Raw genomic sequence first — 26,423 nt, 5'->3', positions numbered from 1 at the left:
ATTTAGATTGTACAAAAACAGGGGCCAGGCTGGGTTTTGCCCATGAGCTGTAGTCTGCCAGCTCCAGATTTGCAACATGCCAACACTGAGCTCCTAACTTTTAACCTCATCCAACACCTGCTTGAAACCACAGCAATTTGATACTGAGGATAAGAACTGAAATTTCCTTAACACAGGCAATCAAAAAGGAGGTGAAAAGAAGAACTGAAGAGCTTATGAAAGTACATATATATAAGAATGAACTCAGTTATCAGAACAGGGTGGATCATATTGCCAATTCCTTTACTGAATTACGGGGTCATGTCCGATCATCCCTGGTAGGAGTTCCTGTCATTTCTGCTGGGTTGCCAATATAAACACACAGCAATGCCCACAATGTTCCAATGAAGCAATTCCAACTTTTCTTTTTTTGTTTTTTTACTATGAGCCTACTTAACAGGAAAAGTTCACATGTTGTACATGCTTGGCTTAAAAATAGCCATGATAATCAATAATAGGCTGTTTATTGGTTGAATAGCCCCTTGTTTTCTAATCCAAAGCATCTGGGGTTTCTAAGGCATGGACATGTTATGATTTATATTTTTTAAGGAAATAACATAAATAAACTTAAGTAATCAACCTTTTTAGTAGCAAATTACTTGCAGCACTTTTCTTAAATGATCACAATCTACTGGAATATTGTGGTGCTATTATTAAAAAATTATTCATCTACTACATGATAATTTTGTCCCACAGAAGCTTCTAGAACTAAACTTGCATAATTTCAGGGACCTGAGAGTCCTGGATTCCTGCATTGTGTAATAACAGTAAAGTGTTAAATATCATATAGACTATAGTTAATAGTATAATTATAAAAATATTGTTTAATCAGTTGTAACGTATGTATCACACTAATGCAAAGTGTTAATAAAAGGGAAAACTGCTTGTGAAGGGGGATTATATTTAAAAAATTTTAAAAAAGAAAAAAATGAAATATTTGAGCCTTAAGAAAAACTATGTAAAAAACCATCATTACTTTATAGTGTCTGTTACAAGATGTAATTGACCAAAGTCCTAATGATAGACATTCTATGGGAATAAAGTGATACAGTGGAGAGAAAGGCCTTTAATATCATTTAGCTCAGTACTTCCCAACCACTGGCCTGAAAGCCAATTTACAAAATCTTTAGTCTCAGGGGCTTATGTGGGCAAATGTGTTCTGTAGTACACCAGTTCTCAACTGCAGTATCACAACACATTGGTTCTGCCATGTTGCAAATAATTTATTTCTGAAAAGTTACTTACTGAAGTTTCTGGTTTTTACTCCTTTGAGGCTATCTCTCTGACAGACTCTTACTCTTTGACTGTCATCTAGCTTATTCATAAACTCGGGGTCATTTGCCAGGGAGACTATATCCTCCCTTTTGACCTTTAGTTACAGAATAAAACCTCTTTGATTCAGGAAAAAAAAAAAAAAAAGAAGCAAGAGAAAAGGCCAATATACTTTGGTGAGCAATCATTACTCAAAGAAATGTGATTTTACCATGCAAATATAATATTATACTGTATGGTGTAATTAATAGATGCCAGTCAGAATTGTCAGCAGGTAAAAAATTGAAAACAATAAATATCCATTTAGAGAAATTTATCATAACTCCCAAAGTCCTTTAAAGCACAGGATTTAGGGCTTGAACCCAGAGATTGAAGATATATTGAAAGAACTCTTGATTTCTGGAATCCTTTGTTTGGGGAGTAAAACATCCCCCTGGATGCTAATTATTTGAATAGTTTTTAACATAGTGCTGGAACTTAGATATTATTACTGTTGATAAGTTCTGATATAAAGATTTTACTTATACTTTTCTTATGATCTATATCTTGTTTTTCCTTACATTATGGTCTATGTACAAGTCTGATTTTTCTACCACAGAGTACATTCAATAAAGTTAGGAACTGTCTTCTAATAGAAGAAGCAGTAAGTTTGGAATCAGCAGTAAGTTTGGAATCTGAATTTGAATATGAATTTACTATTTGTTAGTTGTATATTACTATGTTTCCTCATCTATAAAAACAAACACAAAACCTCAAGAGTTCTTCTGTTGTGAGGATCAAATAAAATAACACGTCAAATTACCCAGCTCCAAAATGAAAATGTAATAGGCATCTGGCCATTAATTTATTATTCATCTTTCTACCATACTCCACAGTTTACTCAATACTTGGCATGGGCAGATCCAGGAATCGAACCCGGATTTCCGGCATGGCAGGTCAGAATTCTGCCATTGAGCCACTGTTGCACTGCCTGGTACTCAATACTTTTACATAAGCAATGTTCAATAAATGAAAATCAAATTAATATATAATAGTTATTCAAATCTACTGGGAAGGTTGATTGTGTACTGAGTCAAGATTACTCGAAATAATGAGTGTACTTTTCCTCTACACTAAATGTTACAGTTTTGCCTCACTGGTTAACTCTGACCTCCCTAACAAGGACAAAGAATACATTTTGCATGTCGAACTGTGACTATCAATCTTTGAAGGCTGAATAACTGCCCCCAAATGGTGGTTGACCCACAGATTCTTTCATCCTGTACTATGTCCTAGTTCTCTCTCACTGGTAGCTGTTCCTTGAGGAACAAGAAGAAATGAAAACCAGGGAATCTTCACCTGCCAGCAGTGCTTTCAGCATGATTTTTTCTGCTCTTTACCTTCTGTTAGAACTACTTTTACTCAAAGCTGCATCAGTGTGGAATGTGGAAGAAGGTGGAACTTGCACACTTGGTTAATATACACATTATGCTATATGGTATGTTTTAACAATAGATATCTTTCAGGAAATTGCCCTCACCATTATAGTCAAACTTGAGCAGAAATTCTTTTCTAGACTCAAGTTCTAATCTGGTTTTTTAATTCCTTGCTTCTCAGTTAACATGTATGTATAAGGAGCAACTGCCTGTTATGCTTGATGTCCTGTTTTTCACCATTCAACCTTTCTATCGTTTTGATCCTAGTTACCCTACATTGAAGAAGCTTGCTGAGAAAAGACCAGATGTTCCTATTTATGTGGGAAACACAGAAAGACCTGTATTTTGGAATCTGAGTCACAGTGGTATCCAGTTGACTAATATCAATGTAGTACCCTTTGGAATATGGAAGCAGGTGAGATATCTGTGATCTTTCCACATTTTCTAGTTGTATTATGTACTCAATGGTGAATTTTGTTTTTACTTGATACTGCTCCAAATGTTGAGGACATTTACCAAGGAAGTAAAAGATTGTTTTCTTTCCATTTAACCATAATATATCTCTATAGAACAGGCTAATAAATCCAGTTCTGAATGAGGGGGATTTTCTCCAATTTAAGAAACTAATCGACCAGTATTTCCAGAAAAGGTGACATCCTTCTCAAATCTTGACTTAAAAGCCAAACTGACATACTCAGTTGTTCATTTTATTGTTAAATTCCAGGTAGACAAGAATCTTCGATTCATGATCTTGATGGATGGTGTTCATCCTGAAATGGACACTTGCATTATTGTGGAGTACAAAGGTACTTCCTTTCCTTCATCAAAAATGAAAAATGCTGTTTGTAGAAAGGATAATAAAAGCTATCCAAAATTTCATCCTACGTTCATCTTCTTTCATATTTACTTTAACAGACTACAGTAAATTAATCCTTGTCTTAAAATAAAAGGGGTATCATTGAGGTAATCTTTCCAGAGAACAAATTACCAATAACAGAATGTACATAGTGATGGGTGCAAAGCTCTTCTCAAATGGCAATAATTGGGGTGGGCCACGGTGGCGCAGCAGGCAGAGTTCTCACCTGCCATGCCTGTGACCTGGGTTCAATTCTGGTGCCTGCCGAAGCAAAAAAAAAGGCAATAAATGGGGTGGTGCAAGAGTGGTTCAGTGGCAAGAATTCTTGCCTGCTGAGCTGGAGACCTGGGTTCAATTCCCAGACCCTGCCCATGTCAAAAAACAAAACAAAACAAAACAATAAATGGGTTTCAGTGGTAGAATGCTCGCTTTCCATGTGGGAGACCTGGGTTTGATTCCTGGACCACGCACCCTCCCCCCCGCCAAAAAAAAAGGCAACAGATATTTCAGATTGCACCTGTAGTAATTTCTTCAAAATTGTATTTGTTAAGTAAATGTCTTATTTTATGTTTATCATGACATATTTCAGGTAATATAATCATACACTTCTGCCATTTTATGTAAGAAGTTGGCCTCACTAACACAATGATCAGTTGAACATAAGCTTTGCATGGAATTTGCAAAAGACTGAGCGATTTGGTTGATCCATTACTCTCTCCCCTGGATCCTTTGAGCTCAACATCTGGAGACAGTTGACCTAATTTAGGAAACTGTCTATGATGCTAGAGTGGAGCCAAGCTGACTATCCCCATCTGACACTCACAACCCCCTGAATCAAACAGGATGAATTTATTCACTTGAAAATTCAGATGCTTAAGACTTTAGGCTTGCTGTATATTTATCTTTGGGTAAAAGCAGTCTTCTATTATCAAATAAATCAGTGTATACAGGCTATATATGGAAGACTTTGTGGACTTAGGGAGTTCCAATATAAAATTAAATATTTCACCTTGAATACCCCTACCACCTTTTTTTCTCCACAGGTCATAAAATACTTAATACTGTGGACTGCACCAGACCCAATGGGGGAAGGCTGCCTGGGAAGGTAGCTCTAATGATGAGTGATTTCGCTGGAGGAGCATCAGGTTTTCCAATGACTTTTAGTGGTGGAAAGTTTACTGGTAATATTTTATATTGAAGCAATACAAAACTGCAGGTCGGCAATTTGCTAAATGCTATGAGAATTAATACAAAGATAATTAAGGTTTATTCTCTCCCCATGAGAAGTCTATAGTCTTGTTGGGGCAGCAGATTTGTAAACCACAGATATATAATCTAAAATTTCCAGCTCAATTTATGATAGATGGAGCATAAAGGGAATTAAAGAATTAATTAATTTGCCTAAGGCAACACAACCACTAAGTAGCATAGCTGGATTTTGATCCAAATTCTAACTCCAACGTTCATGCTGTTAACAAGTGGGCATTGCCAGGCTAGGATTTAAATGCTTTACTTTTTATAAACTACTAAAATAATAAAGTTATTTCCATGCTAGTAGAAAGTTAATAATTAAAAGAATTATAGCATCTTTAAAATGTGCATGCATGTATGCTGCCCTACGTAGTTAGCTGGGTCCTGATGAACTGACATAAATAAGAAGAAAAAGCAGGGTCTTTGGCTGGTCTGGTAACTGGCTCTCCTAATGACCAGTTGAGATTTGAGAACAAACAAACAGTGCTGATGGAGCGGGGACCCTCCACTTATAACCCAGAGAGTTTTGCTGTATTTCTGCCTTAGTTGGGTATCAATTTTGTGACCTGAAAGAGTTTCGCTGTACGGGAACTTTTATTTTTCTATTATTTCTGAACAGAGAAGAATCATATCCAAACCCTGTCATTTCAGAGGAATGGAAAGCCCAATTCATTAAAACAGAAAGGAAGAAGCTCTTGAACTACAAGGCTCGGCTAGTGAAGGACCTACAGCCCCAAATTTATTGTCCCTTTGCTGGATATTTTGTGGAATCCCACCCATCAGACAAGTATGACTAAACATTTTGCACAATATTTTTACACATCTGTTGATCAGTGCCAGGATGAGCTGATTAGCTGTAAATGCAACATAAAATAAGAGTCATTAAGTAGGAGTTGAGCTTAACAAGCTGCCTGAGAAGAGAGAACATGAATAAAAGAATGAAAACCAAGCTTGACAGTCAGGGTTCATTCAAATAGATTTTCTCTGAAAAGATTGCCTGGGAGAGAGGCAGTGTGATAATATGTGATAAGAGCTGAAGTAGGAGTTTTTAACTACGTTATCTAAATTAATCCTAACATATAAATACACTGCAATGTAGGTATTATTATGCCTTTTTTGCAAATGGGGAATCTGAAACTCAGAGAGGTTTAAGGACTAGCCTAAAATCACCCTGTCAGAAACACGGGGGTTAAGAACTGAACCCTAGTATATCACTTCTCTACACCACATTGTATCCTAGAATAGAACTGTATCAATATCAACTTGAAGTTATCTTCTTATATTTTGAATATCTGAAATGATTTCTCTTACTGCGATAGAACTTCTAGTTCTTGTATTTCAAGTATATTCTTGGAGGTCCATGATTTTCCTTGAGAAAATTTAAATGTTGGGTTTTTATTTTAATGGTGAAATACATGAAATCTTAATTCTGGTAACACCACAAGATTTCATATAGGTGAAACCCACGTTTGTGATATTTTCATGGTTATTTTGATACCAAGAAGTCATCTTCCTCAATTTTTTGGAAAAGTTTGAGCAGGATTGGTGTTAGTTCTTTTTGGAATATTTGATAAAATTCTCCTGTGAAGCCAAATGGCCCTGGCCTTTTCTTTTAGGAAGATTTTTGATGACTGATTGACTCTCTTTACTTGTGATTGGTTTGTTGAGATCTTCTATTTCTTCCTGAGTCAGTGAAGCTTGTTTGTATGTCTCTAGGAATTTGTCCATTTCATGTAAGTTGTCCAATTTGTTGGCTTATAGTTGTTCATAGTATCCTCTTATGATTAATTTTATTTCCTCAGGGTCTGTGGTAATGCACCCTTCTTATTTCTGATTTTGTTTATTTGCATCCTCGCTCTTTTTTCTTTGTCAGTCTTGCTAGTGGCCCATCAATTTTATTGATTTTCTCAAAGAACCAACTTTTGGTTTTATTGGTTCTTTCTATTGTTCTTTTGTTCTCCTATTCATTTATCTTTGCTTCAATCTTTGTTCTTTCTTTTCTCCTGTTTGCTTTGGCATTAGTTTGCTGTTCTTTCTCAAGTTCCACCAGGTTTACTGTTAAGTCCTCAATTTTTGCTCTTTCTTGTTTTTTAATATAGGCATTTAGGGCAATAAATTTCCCTCTCAGCACAGCCTTTGCCACATCCCATAAGTGCTGATAAGCTGTATTCTTATTTTCAATTCATTTTCAGATACCTACTGATTTCTCTAGTAACTTCTTCTTTGACCCACTGGTGATTTAAGAGTGTGTTATTTAATCTCCATATATTTGTGAATGTTCTCATTCTTTGGTGGTTATTGAGATCCTGCTTCATTCTATTGTGATCAGAGAAAGTGCTTTGAATAATTTCAATGTTTTTAAATTTATAAAGATCTGTTTTGTGCCCCAGCATATCATCTATCCTGGAGAATGTTCCATGAGCACTAGAGAAGAATGTATAACCTTGTGCTTTGGGGTGCAATGACCTATATATGTCTGTTAGGTCTAATTCATTTAACAAGTTATTTAACTTCTCTGTTTCCTTGTTGTTCTTCTGTCTGATTGTTCTATCTATAGAGTGGTGTATTGAAGTCTCCTACTATTATTGTTGAAACATCTATTGCTCCCTTCAGTTTTGCCAATGTCTGTCTCATGTACTTTGGAGCTCCTTAATTGGGAGCATGAACATTTATGATTGTTATATCTTTTTGTTGAATTGACCCTTTAATTAATATATAGTGTCCTTCTTTGTCTCTTATGATGTCTTTACAATTAAAGTCTATTTTGTCTGATATCAGTATAGCTATTCCTGCTTTCTTTTGGTTACAATTGTGAGTAAAATCTTTTTCCATCCTTTCACTTTCAATCTACTTGTATCCTTGTGTCTAAGATGAGTCGCGTGTAAGCAGCATATATCTGGATTATGCTTCCTAATCCATTCTGCCAATCTGTATCTTTTAATTGGTAAATTTAGTCCATTAACATGGATTCAAAGTTACTACTGAAGAGGCATCTCTTGAATCCATCATCTTATCATTTTTATGTTATTTGTCAGATCTATATATTCTTTTCCCTCTTTCTCCTTATATTCTTTAAATTACCCTTAGTGGTACTCTTCAATTCTGTGCCCTCCTCCAGACTTCCCTCTCCTGTTTTTTTTTTTTTTCAGCCAGCAGAATTCCTTTTAGTATTTCTTGTAGGGCCTATCTCATGTTGACAAATTCTTTCAGGACTTCTTTGTCTGTGAAAACTTTAATCTCACCCTCAATTGTGAAGGACATACAGAATTCTTGGCTGGAAGTGTTTCTCTTTCAGGATCTTGAATACATCATACCACTGCCTTCTCGCCTCCAGGGCACTAGTTGAGTAGTCTGAACTCAGTCTTAGTTGATTTCCCTTGTATGTAGTAGAATGTTTTTCTCTTGCTGCTTTCAGGATTTTCTGCTTCTCTTCAACATTTGACACACTGATTAGTATGTGCCTTGGGGAAAGCCTATTTGGTTTATTCTGTTTGGAGTTCTTTGGGATTCTCTGACTTGTATATTTATGTCCTTTATAAGACTTGGGACATTTTCCCCCATTATATCTTCAACCACTCTTCATAGCCCTTTACTCCTCTCTTCTCCTTCTGGTACACCAATGATTCTTATATTTGTGTGCTTTGTTTTGTCTATCATTTCCCTGAGTTCCCATTCAATTTTTTCTATCTTTCTTTTTTTTTTGGCCATTTGCTGCTTTGAGTCTTCAAAGTCAATTATCCTGTCCTCTATATCACTTATACTTTCTTCTGTCTCTTCAAATCTGGTGTTGTGTGCCTCTAGTATGTTTTTTATTTGGTCAACAGAGTCTTTAATATCTGTGATATCTGCTATTTTTCTATTTATTTTTTCAAATTCCTCTTTGTGCTCTTCTACTGTCTTCTTGATCTCCTTTATGTCATTTGCTATTCTACTTATTTTATTAAGTAGAGTTGTATGAACATCTTTGATTAGTTGTTCCAGCATCTGTGTCTCCTCTGTTGTTTTAATTTTGTCATTAGACAAGGCTAGATCTGTCTGCATTGTGATATGCTTAGCGATCTTCTGTTGTCTTCGTGGCATGTAAATATCTTGATTGATTTACTTTGGGAGTTGATTTCTTTCAGTAGTCTAAGGTCTTGTGTTTGTGGGATGGTTGTACAGTAGGGAGCAGGGCATGGGGTAGGTACTCAGTGCAGTGATTTGTTTCAAGGCAGGTATAGGTGCAGGTTGTAGATGTTATGCTGAGGCATGTGAATGTGAGCACCAAGTGGCCAGGGAGTATGTAGCTGTGTGGGTGCACTGGTCTGGGTGGGGTGGGGAGAGGCGTATCCCTGGTGTGTGCTGATCTAAGCCACGGGGTTCTTTTGCTCATGCGTAGAGCTGTGGCAGCAGGTTGGCATTATGCCTTCATGGATGGGGAGCAGATGTGACCTGGCTGTGCAGGTCAGCACTTTCTTAGACCTAGGAAGTGTGGCTGAGGGCTGTGCACATGCACAGTTCTAGGACTGCTGTAAAGTGCAGTTCTTAGAACTGAATGGCATGATTGGGGGTTTGTGTGCATGCATGGGCCTGGGAGTGCCATAAATGGATGCACTGAGCTCAGGTGGGCAGAGTGAGGCTGTGCAGCACTATGGGCAGGGGGCAGGGTAGCCTAGGTATGGAGTTTAGTGCCCACAGCCTTTATGTGCTGGCAGTAACCTGCAGGGAACAGTGAGGTGGAGGTAGTGCTCGTGAGGGGTACAGGAGAGATGGTTTGGGCATTGAAAACAGTGAGGGGGTTTGGGGGTGGGGGATGTGGTTGTGGGTGGGGGATGGGGGGGGACAGATAAGGTGCACTGGGGGCTGGTGGGGTAGGAGTGCCTGGAGCACAGGGAATGGGAGCAGGTGACAGGGTTTGGGTGCATGGGGTGTGGGGTGAGTCATCGGTCACAGGGCTGCGCTGGTGAAGGTAGCATGCCCTAGGAACATGGCCTGGCTTACTTCCTATTCTGGGCTCCCATCCATGCACATTCGTTGGCTCCGCAGCTCCGAGCCTCCAAGCTAGGCTCCAGCTTTCTGCCTCTCAATTCCTTGGCCTCTGCAACCAGGGCTGCTGCATATGGTGCAGAAGGTTCTCCCATGTCAGCTGCACTCCCGAATTGCCACCTCAGTTGCCCTCTTGTCCCTTCTCTAACTTTTCTGTGGAGCAGGGCTAAGCTCGTGCTAGTCTATTCGGCCATCTTCCTGGAAGCCCCCCAGGAATGAAAACTTTTATCCATCCAAAAACTTATACAGGGCAGGCCACAGTGGCTCAGCAGGCAGAGTTCTCGCCTGCCATGCTGGAGACTTGGGTTCGATTTCTGGTGCCTGCCCATGAAAAAAAAACCTTATTCAAAATGTTAATAGCAGCTCAATTCATAATCACCAAAAACAACCCGAATGTCCTTTAGCAGGTAAATGGATAAGCAAATTATGGTATATCCATACACTGGAATATTATAGAGCAACAAAAAAAAGAACTAGAACTATTGATACACACAACAACAAGGATGAATTTTGAAGGCATTATGCTGAGTGAGAGAAGCCATTATGTGACATCCTGGAAAAGGAAAAACACAGACATGGGGAAAAGATCAGTGGTTGCTAGGGGTTAGGGCTTGGAGGAGGGTTTGACTACAAGGGGGCAATGCAAGGGAGTTTTGGGGGTAATGGAACTTGTGTGTCCTGATTGTGGTGGTGGCTGCATGAATCTATACATATGTTAAAACTCACGGAACTGTGCACACACACACACACACAAAATTAAAGTAAAAAAAAATGGATCCAATTAAAATTGGAAAACATTTAAAAAGGCAAACACAATTATTTTTAAAGAACACCTAAGCTAGTTAAAGCTAGCATATTTGTTTAAGTAATACTTATGCTACAATCAAGCTGTGTTACTTGTATATTTTATAGTATATACAACCCCCTGAAAAAACAATATGTACAATAAATCTATCCATTTTATATTAGTTGGGGCACAGTTTTATCATTTTAAATGGTTAGCAAAGTTTTATAGATGTTTTTACTTTGATCTTCTAAGGTTCTGTCAGTTATACATAGAATTTGTTTGATCCTGAGTACATGCAGTGACTCAGCCCCTAACTATAATGTTGGTACCATCTGCTTATAACATAGGTACCATCTGCTTCACAAAGACTGACTTTATGATGTAGACAACTGTGTGTAAAGGGCAGGGGCTTCCTATGCTGTAGGCAAAGAATACATGTGTCATTCTACTCTGGCAATAAACTTATCTGTAAAGTTATAGATAATAAGGAAACCAGTCCTTGAGGAAAGTTTTGTGACAAAAATTCTGTAAGGATTGCCCTCAACCTGAGGCCACACAGTACAAAACTAGCAGTGTACCTGGAAATTGGATTCTGGTACTGCCACCACTTATGAGGACCAAATATCTGATTTCTCTGGGCCTCATTTGCCTTGTCATAAAATGTGACTTATCATTTTGAAGTTCTTCTGCGTTCTCTGATACTGAATCTACATATGTATAATCATTTAATGTGGCCTATCGCAGATGTGTTTCTTTCCTTTATCCTTCTTGTTGACATTATTTAGCTACTCGTATTTTCTAAATCTTGCCAGAGAGATATCCTTAGGTTAAAAAATAATTTCTTTTGGTTAAGGCTATTTATTGTATATTCACTTATCATTTTCTGAGCAGCCCTGTGCTAGGCACTGGAAAACTAGTGATGAAATGATCGTCTGTCCTCAGAGTTGACGGTCTAGTGGAAGAGAAAACAAATAATTATAATTCAGAATGAGTATCAGAGTACAAATATGTTCTGGAGGCAATGGGGGTATGGGTGGGCATCAGGAAATGTTTCCAGGATATGACCATGAAAGCTAAGATTTGAAAAATGAGTAGGCATTGAGCAGCAAAGATGAAAAGATGCTGAGCTGAGAGATTATAGTTAAGTAGAGAGGGACTGAGGGATGTGTGTAAGGAGTGTGGAGGGATGTGTGTAAGGAGTGTGGAGGGATGTGTGTAAGGAGTGCTAGGGAGCTAGACAGTGAATAGCATTCTGTGTCATACTTCATGGCTGGGATTCTATTCTGAAGGAATGGGAGTTTAATGAGGAAGGCATATGATAAGATGTTCACTGGGGAGGTTAGGCTGTTTTCGTGTGTGATGAGAAGGAGAAAGAGAACATTGATCCTGGATATCTATCTGGACCCCATTACAATAATCCAAGAAGAAATGATGAATGGTAGTGGGGGTTGAGGAGATAATTAATATCCAGGAAATATTATGCTAAGTTGAATTGAAAGGACTTGGAAAAGAATTTCATATGGTAGGTACTTAATATTTATAGGACATGGCCATTTAATGTGATGTTGCCATGTAAACCAATTAAAAGCCACATCTCTGTATATGAATAGTTGGCAAATGTTGTTCCTTACAGGCCTTAGAGGGCACCATGTAGGTATTGATTTTATTATTATTTTACAGAGAGAAAGCAAGAGAAAGAAGCGCCAAGAAGTTACAGAATTTTGTGGACAACAGAAAGCTCAAATTCCTTAGCATTGTTTTTTAGGAAGACTAATTTGATAGTATCATGGTTTGAAGAGGGGTAGGGAATTGGAGGCAGGCAGACCAGTTAAAGAGCCATTTTTGGACTAGTTAATAAAAAGATGAGACAAAGGTGGTGGCACTGATTCTAAGGACATGAAAAGATATTGTCTATATCACTGGGAGCACATTAATGTGTGCAAGAAGGGGAAAACTACTAACATTTGTGGGTGGAGTGACATCTTCACATATCATCCGCAAAATTGATTCAGAAAGCATAAAAAATGCAAGTCACCTTTCTACTACAGAAATTCAAATGCTTACATATGTTTTTGTGTTTCCTGCTAAAAAAATTTTAGCAAGATTTGTTAACCAAGTTGTAAAGAAAGTAAAATTCCTTTTAACAAAAATATCTATCTAAATAACCCATATTGCATAAAACACATTGACAAATTCTTTTTCTCAAGACCTGTCTTTTTCTGCCCCAACACCACTACACTCACCTTTCTACATGACATTAATTGATGAATTATAGCTTTTCAAGAAACACTGTGGTTTAGAGTTAGGTACAGAAGATATCCAACTTTGATCAACAGCACAATTAGAAACTAGATCTTAGGATGGGTTACAAGTGAGGATGTGAATACTCTTTTACAATCAAGTGGATTTTTAATGTTGTGAAGGCAGAGACTTTTCAGACTGTACCCCCAAAGTTGTGGTGAGGCCTTCTTTGTGGCACCCTGTGAAGGCTGAGCCCAGCTCTGGCTGGGTGGTGGATAGCTGTGTGGAGAGCTGGAGCTGGACTTCTGACCAGTGGTGTGACCTCTGGCAAGTCATTTGGCCTTTCTAAGCCTCAGCTTTCTTCTCTATCAATTAAGGATAATGATGGTAACAATCTTAAGGGGGCGTTGTGATGATAAAGTAAGTTAATTCATGTCAAACACTCAATATAATGCCTGTCAAAACTATTTAACTAGTTGATGCATTTTAATTAATATTAAATGCAAGAGTGTGCAATTTCTACCTATTTATAATCATTAGCCTTGATATTCCAATCAGCATTTTTGGCTCTAACTCCACTTCCAAATTCACCATCTGATCATACGTGAAAAAGAAGTGTAAAAACAACCCTCTTTACTAATAATTTTTCCTTAATTAGGGACATAAGTCCAAGTATAGTCTTTATTTTTCCATAGAATAAGGGGAGGAAGATTGGGAAGTGGTAATATAGAAAAAGACAAAAATTCTGTCCTTGTCCTAATCAGACAGTGTATCTGAGAACAAAATTTCTTACATGGGACTGTTCTGATTTCTCAGGTATATTAAGGAAACAAACATCAAAAATGACCCAGATGAACTCAACAATCTTATCAAGAAAATCTCTGATGTAGTAACATGGACCCCACAACCTGGAGCCACCCTTGATCTGGGAAGGATGCTAAAGGACCCAACAGACAGGTTTGGCTTAATTCTTGGTAGAGTATAAAAGTGCTTGATGAATTTTTCTCATTACTATGGGAAAATAAAGATGATATCTCTTACATCAACAGATTTTATAGCAATATTATGTTTTTGTTGACAAACATGCTATGTGTGTTTTACACAGTAGGATTCATACATCAACTTTTTAGATAGAAGAGTCTTACTATTCAAATAAACTATTCTGTAAGTATCTCTCAAAACTAGAACCAAAAAAGACAGGTTTTTTTTCTCAACTAAGTTTCTCATCCTATGTAATAATTACTCAAATATAAAAGATGATCAATGTTAAGAATCATTGATACAGCCCCAAAATCAGTTGTTTTATATAAGTAAAAAGCAATAAGCAGTTGTTTTCATTTTTTGCTTGACTGTTACCCAGCACCTATTCCATAGATAATACATCTGAACAAATGACAATATAATAGATATGCAATTTAATGATCTTGATGATGAATATACAACTATGCGTTGATATTGTAAATTACTGATTATATATGTAGAATGGAATGATCATCTGGTAAGAATGTTTGTGTTTGTTCTTATGTTTTTAAAAAATTAATTAAAAAATTTAATACAAACAAAAATAGATATGCAATTTAAGGGATAACATTGATGCCACAAACTTCGATTTTTATAAATACTTGTCCTAAGTCAATTAGAATCATAAATTGTTCACTCCTGTTTAGAAATGGACTAAATACTATGGGGGTAGTGCATAAAATTATCCAAAAGAACCCCATCTCCCCACCTTCCCTCTACAAAGTTGGCATGAATGATTCAATCATTCTGATCTCTTGCTAACTTTCCATATCAAATTGATTATCAAATCTGGTCAATTATCGCTCATAAATTTCTCACAAATCCATCACTCATCTCTAGCCTCTTTGTTTTGGTCTTCATTTGGCCTCTGCGATTTCTCACCTAGATTCCTGCAGTGGCCCCTGACTTGTCTCTATGTCCCCGACTCACTCCCCCATGATCCATCCTCCATGCCAAGTTTTTCAAACTGCTGGTTACAGTCCAATGATGAAGCATAATTTAAAACAAAAAAATTAAGTTTATTATAGGCTAGGGTAGAACAAGCATAAGAATGAAAAATACCCAATTGCATGTAACAAGGGCAAATATTATTTAATGAAACTTGCTTGATAGTCACCTTTGGTGTTATGTGAGCACCCTGGATCCAGATGTAAATGTACAACTCTTATGGGCATCATGGGTAAAACTTTTGAAACCCCCCACTCTGCATCACTGCCAAAGTAACTCTCTTGCCCTGCTTAAAATTCTTTGGAATTTCCCTGTTACCTTCAGGATAACAGTGATTTTTATTCCCCAGATCAGGAAGGAGAGAGGTTTTTAATTATGCCAATTATTAGCAGAACATTCAAGAGCCTTAGTCATCTGGCATTTGCCTAATGCTTAACCTCCTCTTTCTCCACTCCTCCAGACATATCCTATGGCTGTAATTCTCAAGCTTTACTGAACATGAGACTAACCTGAGGACTCTATCCCCTGAAATTCTAATTCAATAGATCTGAGGCAGAGCTTAGGAACTTGCATTTGAATCACTGTCATACCTTAGTATTCGGGGTAACAAGAATTAGTGGTTGGACTCTGTGCTAAGATGGAATGTAAGAGGCCCACAGAGACTAAATGCTTAACTCTGCTTTGTGAGGGGAGAAGGGAACAGAGGGCAGGATATGCAGTCAAGGAAGACACCTGAGCTAGCTGTAAGAGATGAGGAAGGAGTTGCAAGTAGAATAAGTAGGGAGAAAGAGAGATTCCTGTTAGAGGAAGGGGCATGTGTCCAAGAAGGGAGGTGTAAATATTGTGTTTGGTGAGTGCTAAATGAATGGCATTAATCCAGAAACTATTTACTCAGCTCCTTCTGTAAAGCAGGCATCATACTAGGTACTGGGGATACTTCATGAAGCCTTCCACCTACCTGGGCATAGGCTGGTGAATGAAGGCAAACGAAAAAAGATGCAACAGGGATTCCATGCAGGGGGCCAGGGCTGGAAAGGCCTTGCAAGCCAGGCCAAAGAACCTGGATATGTCCTGTGAGTTAGGGGATCTGCAGAAAGTTCTAAAGCAAAGAAGGAACTGTACCTGAGTTGTGTTTTAGGAGAAAATATTTCAGCTGTGCTGAGAAGAATGTATTGGGAAAGTCTATAGGTAGAACAACTGGGATTAGGGAGGCCATTTGGGAGGCTGTGGCTTTATCCAGGAACATATTAATGATCTTAAACAGAGACAAGGGTGAGGAGTTGGAGAAGAAGATTTGAGGTTTGGTCAGAAGTTAAAAGCTTTAGGATTTAGTAAATAATTACAGAAACCAGTACCAATGTAGATTTGGGTATACAATGGACTAAAAGTGTTTTTGTGGGAAGAGGGACCTACTGAATCTTGACTAGACTGGAGCCTAGTTCCCTCCTTCCAACTTTGAGTTTCATAATAGAATATTTCCCTTGTCCAGATCATTTTCTATTCCACTCCAAGGATTAAAGAGTTTATGTTTCATGAGATGATCTATCTTCATGCTGGATGGGTGGGGCTCTAGGAATGTCTGAGAACTCTGCTCTCCATATTGCTGCCTGGGTTTTAGGATGAAAGTGGCCCATCTGCCTGGCTGCTGCAGTTTAATTAGCGCAATAAGACCATATATTACAGACCCAAAATTCAGGATATATCTGAAAGACAGATTAAAGCTATTCATATGTTCAACAAATATTCATTGAGCACATTTTAAGGGCCAGTTGATGTTACTTTTATGGAATTTATATGCTAATTTGGCAGGGAGGTGGTAGGGCAGATGTGCACACACCTCCAAAGCCAACAAGACCAAATTATATTCAACATCATCATTTAGTTACATGGGCCAAGGGGGTCCAAATCAATGGTTGTCAAGCTTTTTTTAAAGCCTTGGACTTTTTTCTTCAAATGAAATAATACTTGGAAGCCCATCACACTAATAATTTGGTTAAGGTAGAGGTGTACCCCTCTCCTGTGGGACCCCTGGGAATCATCTGAGCAGTCTGAAAACTACTAAGTCTGATTGATTTTTTAATATTTCAGTATTAACTTTTGTCTTTGGGGTCCACAATTTTTGCTTTCTTTCACTGCTCTTTCTCCTTTGTGTCTTTAAGTAAGGGCATCATAGCACCACCAGTGGGGACTAAAATTTACAAGGATTGCTGGGACTTTGAACCATACTTACAAACCCTGAATTCTGCTGTAGAAGATGAAATATTTCTTCACTCATCCTGGATAAGAGAATACTTCACTTGGGCTGGATTTAAGGATTATAATCTTGTGGTCAGGGTATGGTATTAAGTAAAATTATTATTTTCCTTTGCTTTCTTATATTATTGAAACAAATGAAAACTCTATAGTAGTTCAATAAAGCATTCATTAAGTTCTACTGACTACCTAATAAAGAATAAATTTCACAATGTGATAAAACATTCCTGGCTGAAAATTTAGGGAATTGTTTGTAGTCCAGCTCAGTTTCTCTTTTGTAGCATTCTTTTACCTCCTCTCATTATGTGGTTTTTGTTTTTGTTTGTTTCTGAGCATGGCAGGATCTACCCTACTTGATAGGGGGAGAAAGAAGCAGATAACTCTTCCCTGCAGCTGTGGTGAGGAATGCACTGCACAAACCCAGAGCCTAGATCTGGGGCTACACTGAGCGCTAGTAGCCCATCACGCAAAGCCCTCAGACCAAATAGTTCAGGTTATGCCCTGGTCACCAGAGCTGGGGGTGCAAGTCCTGACAGTCAGGGGGTATACAAGAATGAGCAGGCTTGAAAACCGGCCATGAGTAACTGCCAAGTTGGTGAGTAACCTCTGGCTTAAATTTAGGGCCTGAGGAGCAAAGTTCAGGGACGGCATTAGCACATGGATCACACACTTTTAGAGACAGGGATCGATTACCTTCAGAATAAGGACTATTTCCAAGTTTACTTTTCAACTCCCGCACATCAGTTCCAGAAAACACTTCCCATTCTCAAAAGCAGTGATTCCCCAAATCTTATCTGGAGGTCAAGGCCAGTCTATGACAAAGTATTCACTGGCCAGTAGTGAAGTGTGTGAGTGTGAGTGCGAGTGTTGGTATGAAGATGTCAACTCTCTGTTCTTGGGATGAACTGTCATATTCAAAGACCATGTTTTTTCTGGTTTTGAGGGGTTAAAGCATTCTTCCTTTAATGAAATACAAGGATAGTAGATAGTGGTGATGGTAAATGTAAGAAGGGTTTTTAGAGTTCTCACTTGGCAAAATAAAATTTCGATACCTATAATTAGTTCTCAAATATTTCATAGGAATTTGTCTTTGAAATCCAAAGAGTGGGGAAACACTGGTCTTATAGTATTTTGGTTGTACAATTTATATGGAAAAAAGAAAATCTGGGAAGTTTTCAATGAAATTATTTGTGTTAATATGTGAGGCTCATTTTAATTATTCTCTAACTCGCAAACTTATGCTGGTATTTGATGCCTCATTACTAATAGTATTTAAGATAAAGATAACCTTGTCTACAAATTTGAAGTTAGGTTTGCTAGTGTAAAAGACTAGGATTTTAATGCTATCAATTCAGAAAAGGGAGGGAGGGAGAGAGATTGAGATTCTAGAGATATTGAGATTCTGTATTAATTTCCAATTCATTGTTATCACTTAATACTGTTTGCATCTTACAAATTCTAGAGTTTATTTTAAAGTCCTTAACCTTTCCTTTACTGTATTGTCATCTGCCAGATGATTGAGACAGATGAAGACTTCAACCCTTTTCCTGGAGGATATGACTATTTGGTTGACTTTCTAGATTTATCCTTTCCCAAAAAAAGACCAAGCCGGGAACATCCCTATGAAGAAGTAAGCAGCAACCCTGGTGGAAGAGCTGTGTGTTGTTTTTTTTAAAATAAACTTTTTATTTTAGAATAGTTTTACAGAAAAATTTCAAGCATAATACAGAGACTGTTATTAACATCTTACATTACTAGGTGGCAAAAACTTGAAAGGCTGGGGTAATGTTCTCCAGGAAGCTGTGTATGCTCTGAATCAGCGTCCGCTGTATGGTGCTGTTTCTCCCATAGCCAGGATCCATGGGTCCAGGAACCAAGGGGTGGAAATGGGTGTGGTGCCACTCACTATTACTCCTAGTGATCCACTAGGAAAATTTTTGCTTCCTGTCCCTGCTACCCTGAGTTCTGCTGGTCTACAGGTTTTAGTTCCAAAACGGGGTGTGCTTTCTCCAGGAGAAACAACAGTGATACCACTGAACTGGAAGTTAAGATTGCCACCTGGCCACTTTGGGCTACTTATGCCTCTGGATCAACACACCAAGAAGGGGATTACATTATTATCTGGGGTAATTGACCCTGACTATCAGAAGGAAGTAGGACTGCAACTACATAATGGAGGTAAAGAAGAGTTTTCTTGGAATATAGGAGATCCCCTGGGGCGTCTATTAGTACTACCATGCCCTGTGATTAAAATCAATGGAAAACTGCAACAACACAATCCAGGCAGGACCACTAGTGGCTCTGAGACTTCAGGAATGAAGGTTTGGGTCACCCCACCAGGCAAAGAACCACGGCCAGCCGAAGTGCTTGCTGAGGGGAAAGGGAACATGGAATGGGTAGTGGAAGAAGGTAGTGATAAATATGAACTTCGACCACGGGATCAGTTACAGAAACGAAGACTGTAATGCTGTTTTGTTCATGTTATACTATTTAAGTTGTAAGATATCAAGTTTAAGAATGAATGTTGCCCAAGGATTTGCACACTATTCTGGAGAGATTTAATGTGTTTCCAGTTATATGCAGGACAGTTGAGTATTGTCAGGTAAAAGAAAAAATGTGTGCTTATTTGTTTTCATTTGGAAATTAAGTATGGTCTAAGGTGATATATATATATATATATGTGCCAAGTTGACAAGGGGTGGACTGTCATGGTTAGGGACAGGTGTCAACTTGGCCAAGTTGTGGTACCTGTTCATCTGATTGGGCAAGCGCTGGCCTGTCTGTTGCAATGAGGACATTTCATAGGATTAGGTCATGATCACATCAGCTACATCCACAGCTGATTCCATTTGTAATCAGCCAAAGGGGAGTATCTTCTGCAATTAGTGATGCTAAATCCAATCATGGGAAGCCTTTTAAGGAGGACTCAGAGGAGACAGGTTGCATTCCTGCTTTGGCTGGTGAGCCTCTCCTGTGGAGTTCGTCCAGGCCATCCATTGGAGTCATCGGCTTCGCAGCCTGTCCTGTGGATTTTGGACTCTGCGTTCCTACGGTCACGTGAGACACTTTCATAAATTTTATATTTGCAAGTGTTCCCTGTTGGTTCTGTTTCTCTAGAGAACCCTAACTAATACAAGTACATTCATCACAACTAATGTACCAATACTGAAACAGTATTATTAACTATAGTCCATATATGTTTCTTTTGAGTCATTCACAAAGTTTAGTTTCTCTACCTACTTACTTCCAAGCACCTGATTTGCCTAAGCTGTTGTTGGACCTGTGAATTTTGTGAATTTTGATCTTTACCTTCCTTTCCCTCCTCTCCAATGGCCCTCCATCCCCAAATGGACCCCATGGGTGTCTCCGTAAAGAGATTAAATCAACATAAAGCAACACATATTTTTTTGAGCTCCAATTTTTAGCAAATCCCTGAACTGTGGCAACATTATATAAAGAGAAGAGCTTTGTGGGCGGGCCACGGTGGCTCAGCAGGTAAGAATGCTTGCCTGCCATCCCCGAGGAGCGGGGTTCGATTCCCGGTGCCTGCCCATGTAAAAAATAAATAAATAAATAAAGAGAAGAGCTGTCTCTTTGGAGACAGCTTCGAGTTTGGGACCTGTGCCCTATCCCTGCCAGGCACTGATAGGAGGTGTGGAGCAAGCTATTTAATCTGCCTAGCCCCATCCTTTTTTCACTGTTATAGGGCTTAAACCTACTTTGCGAGGTTGTTGTGACAATCAAATGACATACAATACATGAGCATACATGCCAATTAAAAATGTAAGTATCATTAGGTAAGTTAGGAAGCAGTCTGCCCTTAAGAAACTTATTGCAAGAGTCATTTAAATGTGCAATACCCTAACTATAGAGGTTGAAATATAGCTTAATAAATAGATGTGTTCTTAAACTATATTTTTATAAATTGGCTTGTATCTTTATGTTTAGCATAGTACTTGCTATTGAAGAGAATCTTATGTTGAAACTTCAGTAGAACCAATAATCTAGTACCTGATTTATGGGTTTTAAAAAGCTGGATTTTCATGTATAGGAAGACTCTATATGAAGCACCATAATGAAAACAGGTTTATATACATTTTAAACAAAATGAATCTGTAAATTTGTTGCTTTATTTAACAAATACTCACATAACTTGCCCTATATCAAATAGAGTTTTAAAGTCTTTACAAATATTAAGCTATTTAATCCTCAGAACCCAACGAGTGGGAAATAGCATCTTCCCCGTTTTGCAGAGGTCAAATACCTTGCCCAACATTCTTTAGCTAGTGAGTGCTGGTGCTGGGATTTGAACTCAAGCAATCTAGCTCCAAAGCTCTTAACTACCATGTTGCCTTTCAAATATGGATTTACAGAATCTATAATAAATGAAACTGTTAGCTTTACAGGGGACTCACCTTTAGAATCTTTAAAATGACAAGTTTATTCAATACATTTAATTGGAGGAGGAAATGCCACTTATTCACAGCTTTTCCTGATATAGCTGTTGTATAAAGCAAGCGACAAAAACTCTAAGTCCTCAGACCTGCCCCATACACGGGGGTCTGTAGTGTTTACACTATAGACACTACACTACTCAGTACAGACACACTACTCAGTACTTTTCTCTCTTGGGAATTTTTTTTTTTTTTTTCAGCACCAGATTGAACACAGGTCTCCAGCATGGCAGGTGAGAACTCTGTCTGCTGAGCTACCGTGGCCCTCCCTCTCTTGGGATTAATAAGATTTCTCTATTTGAGCTTTGCTTGATTTTATGCCTAAACTTAGAAGACCTTCTCCTCCTACCTGGATCCCTCTCATTTCTTTACTTTTTTTTTTTTGCATTAATTGCCTTTCAAGCTCACAATTGTACTCTATCACACCATCTCTCCATCATTCCCATACTCGAGGTTCCTATAGCTCTCCACCCCCGCTCTAAACTTGGTAGGCCCTTATCTTGGTCTGCTGCAAATCTGTCATCCACTGCCCCACCCCCCCATGCCTTCCCCCTCCCACCCACCCAACCCCCAACCCCGTCCTGATTTTTCTCTTTTGTGGGACTTTCTCCTTAAATAACTTCCCAAGAAATGATGCATGGGAGTTCATCTTTGAGTACTTCCCTGCCTCACACTGAGTGATAGCTTGACTGAGCATATAATTCTGGGAGGTAAATCATTTTCCTGAGATACCTGAAAGCATGCTCTTTGGCTTACAGCAGCAGGCAATATTGCTTATAAGGAAACTGATACCAGGCTGGTCCTTTTTCCTTTCTGGGTGACTTTTAAGAATTAAGGAACTATCCCTATTTCCCAATTTCCCAATAAAAAGACTTTTTAAAGCTGATTCAGAGCTCTATGTATATGCATAGGATTTGTTATCCAATGGGCTTTACTTGAAGACAGAAGTTACATACTTAAAACCTTGGATTGGTCCAAGGCAAATCTTGTAAATGGTGGAACTGGGTAGAAGCTGCACCAAATGGAAAGCCAATGCCAGGTCAAAGGAAGGTTGCCCCTATTCACCTCCAGAGGATCTTCTAAACTTTCCAGAGAACTTAAAATCTGGATTTTCATGTGAAATAGTCAGATTTATAACTGTAGAAAGCTAATTCAAAAAAATTTTTTACAAGAACGTAGATTATACAAAACAAAGCTAATGGCTGTCTTTGGTTAGTGCATCACCAGTTTACTAGTAGGCAGAGGAGAACCCTAAGTGCCAAAATGTGAAAATCCTTGCTCTGGATGGCTGCCTGCCCTAGCTCTCCCCACAAATGAATTCCATGTATACAGAGATCTATCTGAATGAATTTGACCAGGTAGGGAAGGTGTGGGGTCAACTGTTTCACATACATTCTTTTGTACTTGTGTGTCCCTGCTGTCTGTCAAGTTAGCTAGCTCTACTCCCTCCACAGTGAATGCTCCTCCACTTACTCTCTGGGATCCTGCTGCCTCTGTCCTGCTGCTTTGGTTAACACTCATCTTCTTGCTTTCCAGATTGGCGTAATTTGTTGAAAGCTCCTGCCTGTCAACAACTCACTTCATTTTCTCTTCATCATGGCTATTTATATCTTTGTCAAACTGTAGTTGGGTCTTAAAGCACAGAGAAAACATGCTATGCTTCTCATCAGCCTACCATTTTGAGCCAGAAGTTTTCTTCTTGACTCAGCGACACTGCCTCCCTCGTTTTTCTCACTTCCTGATTATTCTGCATTCTTCTGAAGCCCCTCTTTCCAACTACTTAAATCTCAAGATCTGTGATCCTCTCTCTTCGCAAGTGTCTTCCTGGATGAACTCATCTGCTAGCACCACTTCTCTGTTAATGATGCCAAAATATGGATGTCCAGCCTAGACCTGTCTCCAGCTGTCTGCAACACTGACAAACTTTGAAATCTTTGTAGCCAACTTCCTGCTGGATATCATCAACCCAGCTTTCCAAAATCGTGGCACCTCATTTGCAATCTGTTAAAAATTCAATGCCATCATTTTCCTTTTCTAAAACTGCTGCTTTTCCTTTGCTGTCTTGATTGTTGGCAATATCATCCACCCAGTCGGCCAAGCTGGAAACAAGGGAGTAACCTTTGATTCTTCCCTTTTCTTCATCCCCAAATTTAGTCAATCATCAAGAACTTCCCATTTTACACTGTGACCATTTCTCAATCTACCCCAAGTTCTCCATATGTTCCTCTTGAAAGGTCAAGAAAGTAACCTCCCTCCCCATCCCCACTGTGAGGAGTTATCACTCAATACTGTACCCTAGCTGGGCAAACCCCAACCTGACCAGATGTGGACTTGTGTTTCCAAATGTCCACTGGCACGTGATTAGATCCTCTGACCTGTGTTTGTAATCTCAGTTCATAATGAATATAACTGTTTTATTGGGGCTGGGAAGGGAAATAAGTCTAAAATGGTAACCTTCTGCTCATTCTATGTCATTAGCATGTCATTTATGAAAATTTGCCTCTACCAGTTTTAGAATATTTACCAGCCAGAAGAAAAAAATGTGATGCCAGATACTCAAAAAGCTCTTGGTAAACCTTAACACTGGTACTGATGAACTGTAAAACCCATGCTCTAGGATACTTTCCTTTCATGCTGTTTCATGCTTTCTATATAAATTATCACTTTTTTTCTCACAACAGTCATATCATAGAGGAAACTGAGGTTTAGCAAGGTTAAGATCACATGATTAGTAAGTGCAAAGCTGGAGTTCAAAACCACCTCTGCTTGTTTACAAATTCTGTACTCCTTTAACTATTGAACAATTCTAGTATCAGGAGTTGGGATTTTCCAAGGGTAAGAGCCTTGGCCATCTGATCTAAGGTAGTCCTGCTCTTGTGTTCCAGTAGCCATGTTTTTTGAAGATGATTGTATAATGATAGAGCTTTTGCAATGTGACTGTGTGATTGTGAAAACCCTGTGTCTGATGCTTCTTTTATCTACCTTATGGACAGATGAGTAAAACATATGTATTAAAAATAAATAAATAGGGCAGGCCATGGTGGCTCAGCAGGTAAGAGTGCTTGCCTGCCATGCCTGAGGACCCAGGTTCAATTCCCGGTACCTGCCCATGTAAAAAATAAATAAATAAATAAATAATAGGGGGAAAAATGTTAGAATAAATTTAATAGATTGAAATGCTAGTGATCAATGAAAGGGAGGGGTAAGGGGTATGGTATGTATGAATTTTTTCTGTTTTTTTTTAATTTCTTTTTTCTGAATTGATGCAAATGTTCTAAGAAATGATCATGATGATGAATAAAAACTGTGATAAAAAGAATGTTCATATTGTATGTTGATTAGTTATATAATAAAAAAAAAAAAAAAAAAAAGATAGTCCTGCTCTGTGTCAGGCCTGAAACATGACCAATTACTGTAAACTGGCAGGCCCTGCTTTGCCTCTAAATTCTCAGGTGGGAGACTTGAGCACACCACTTCAGAGATGATGATATGATGATGATGATGACGATGACAGCAAACTTTTATTTAAAATATCCTATGTGCCAAGCTTTGTTTCAAGCATTTTATATACATTGATTCATTTAAACCTCACAGCAATCTATGAGAAATGTTCTATTAACATAGTCTTCATTTTGAAGTTGAGGAAACTAAGGCACAGAGTGGTTACCAAGATCACCCAACTAGAATCTGGATTTGAATCCAGCAATCTGACCCCAGAGTCTGTGCTCTCGGCCACTATACTCCCCCACCTTTTGACCCATTTTCTATTATTTCTTTCCATGATTTCTACTGTTCTCAGTGTTTCTCATTTTCTGCTCAGCCTGTGATGTCTGCTCCAGCAGACTTCTTTTCTTACTTGTCCCTGCCATCACTGTAGCTGCTTTTCCAAGACAGGAAGGATGCATTAGGTTTGCAATAGATACAAATCACCCTGCATGTTGTTCCATGTCTGTTTCAGATCCGGAGCCGGGTTGATGTCATCAGACACGTGGTGAAGAACGGGTTACTCTGGGATGACTTGTACATAGGTTTCCAAACCCGACTCCAGCGGGATCCTGACATATACCATCATCTGTAAGTTTTGAGAACCTGTTGCTCCCTAGGCCACCCCAACAGGTGCTATGGATATATATAAGCATAGTCAGTGACTGCCTGTGCCCCCAAATTCTGACTGATGTCAGAATAAGTTCATTCTTTTATTAACCTGTTAAAAAGCAAATTTGGGTAGGAAAGTATAACACGTAAGAGTCATCATTTGCACATTTATATGAATGTGTTCCCAGTCCCTTCTGGAACTGTTTTTTGGCATAGGGAAGGGAAGGACATTATGTGAGGGAAAAGGTGTGGTTTGCCAAAACATGAATGAGGAGGGGGTAAGTTTGCTTGTGGCAAGGATGTGGTCATTGAAGATAATCACCGTCTTTGTCATATTTTCACCTATGCTGAAACCTGAGCATGGATTTAGTGGTTTGGTCGGTTAATAGTGATGGCCCACTGAGCTTCTGCCTGCCTACACTCCAAAACTGTAAATCTTTCACTTTTCAGTGACTCTATATCTTTAAGATTATATTTGGATATTTGAGTTAAAATCTCAGAAAGGGCCTATTTGCCATTTTTATATTGTGAAGTAATCATCAAGGAGAGATTCTTTCTTACCACTGATCCCCTGATGATGCAAGAAATTTATAATTTTTTAAATTCTAATAATTTAAAATGCATAAATAAAACCCACTCTTTAGCTTTTACCCTGAGTTTACAAGCACAGGCATTTATTAAAATTTCTTTCCTTGCTTATTTGCTTTCAAATACTTTTAAATTGCAAAATAATTCAAACAACGTAGAAGTGTATAAAGTAAAAAGTA

At 38.4% G+C, this 26,423-nt stretch overlaps 1 protein-coding gene across 5 annotated transcripts in view; it reads left to right on the top strand.

Moving 5' to 3' along the window:
* Positions 1-26,423, top strand: part of LOC143669186 (cytidine monophosphate-N-acetylneuraminic acid hydroxylase) — an 84,856-nt gene that overhangs the window by 52,898 nt on the left and 5,535 nt on the right. For 4 of the 5 annotated variants that reach the window (XM_077143799.1, XM_077143802.1, XM_077143798.1 and 1 more), the window contains 8 exons: positions 2,994-3,141; positions 3,451-3,532; positions 4,626-4,763; positions 5,485-5,620; positions 13,703-13,843; positions 17,014-17,188; positions 18,621-18,737; positions 25,520-25,635. In XM_077143799.1, the coding sequence (XP_076999914.1) occupies positions 2,994-3,141; positions 3,451-3,532; positions 4,626-4,763; positions 5,485-5,620; positions 13,703-13,843; positions 17,014-17,188; positions 18,621-18,737; positions 25,520-25,635 (1,053 nt within the window). The remainder of the gene's footprint in view (positions 1-2,993; positions 3,142-3,450; positions 3,533-4,625; positions 4,764-5,484; positions 5,621-13,702; positions 13,844-17,013; positions 17,189-18,620; positions 18,738-25,519; positions 25,636-26,423) is intronic. The other variant, XM_077143801.1, reaches the window with a different exon arrangement.

This window comes from Tamandua tetradactyla, chromosome 25, assembly GCF_023851605.1.
Source record: "Tamandua tetradactyla isolate mTamTet1 chromosome 25, mTamTet1.pri, whole genome shotgun sequence".
Classification (NCBI taxonomy): Eukaryota; Metazoa; Chordata; class Mammalia; order Pilosa; family Myrmecophagidae; genus Tamandua; species Tamandua tetradactyla.
This window is presented reverse-complemented; position numbering and strand designations above follow the sequence as displayed.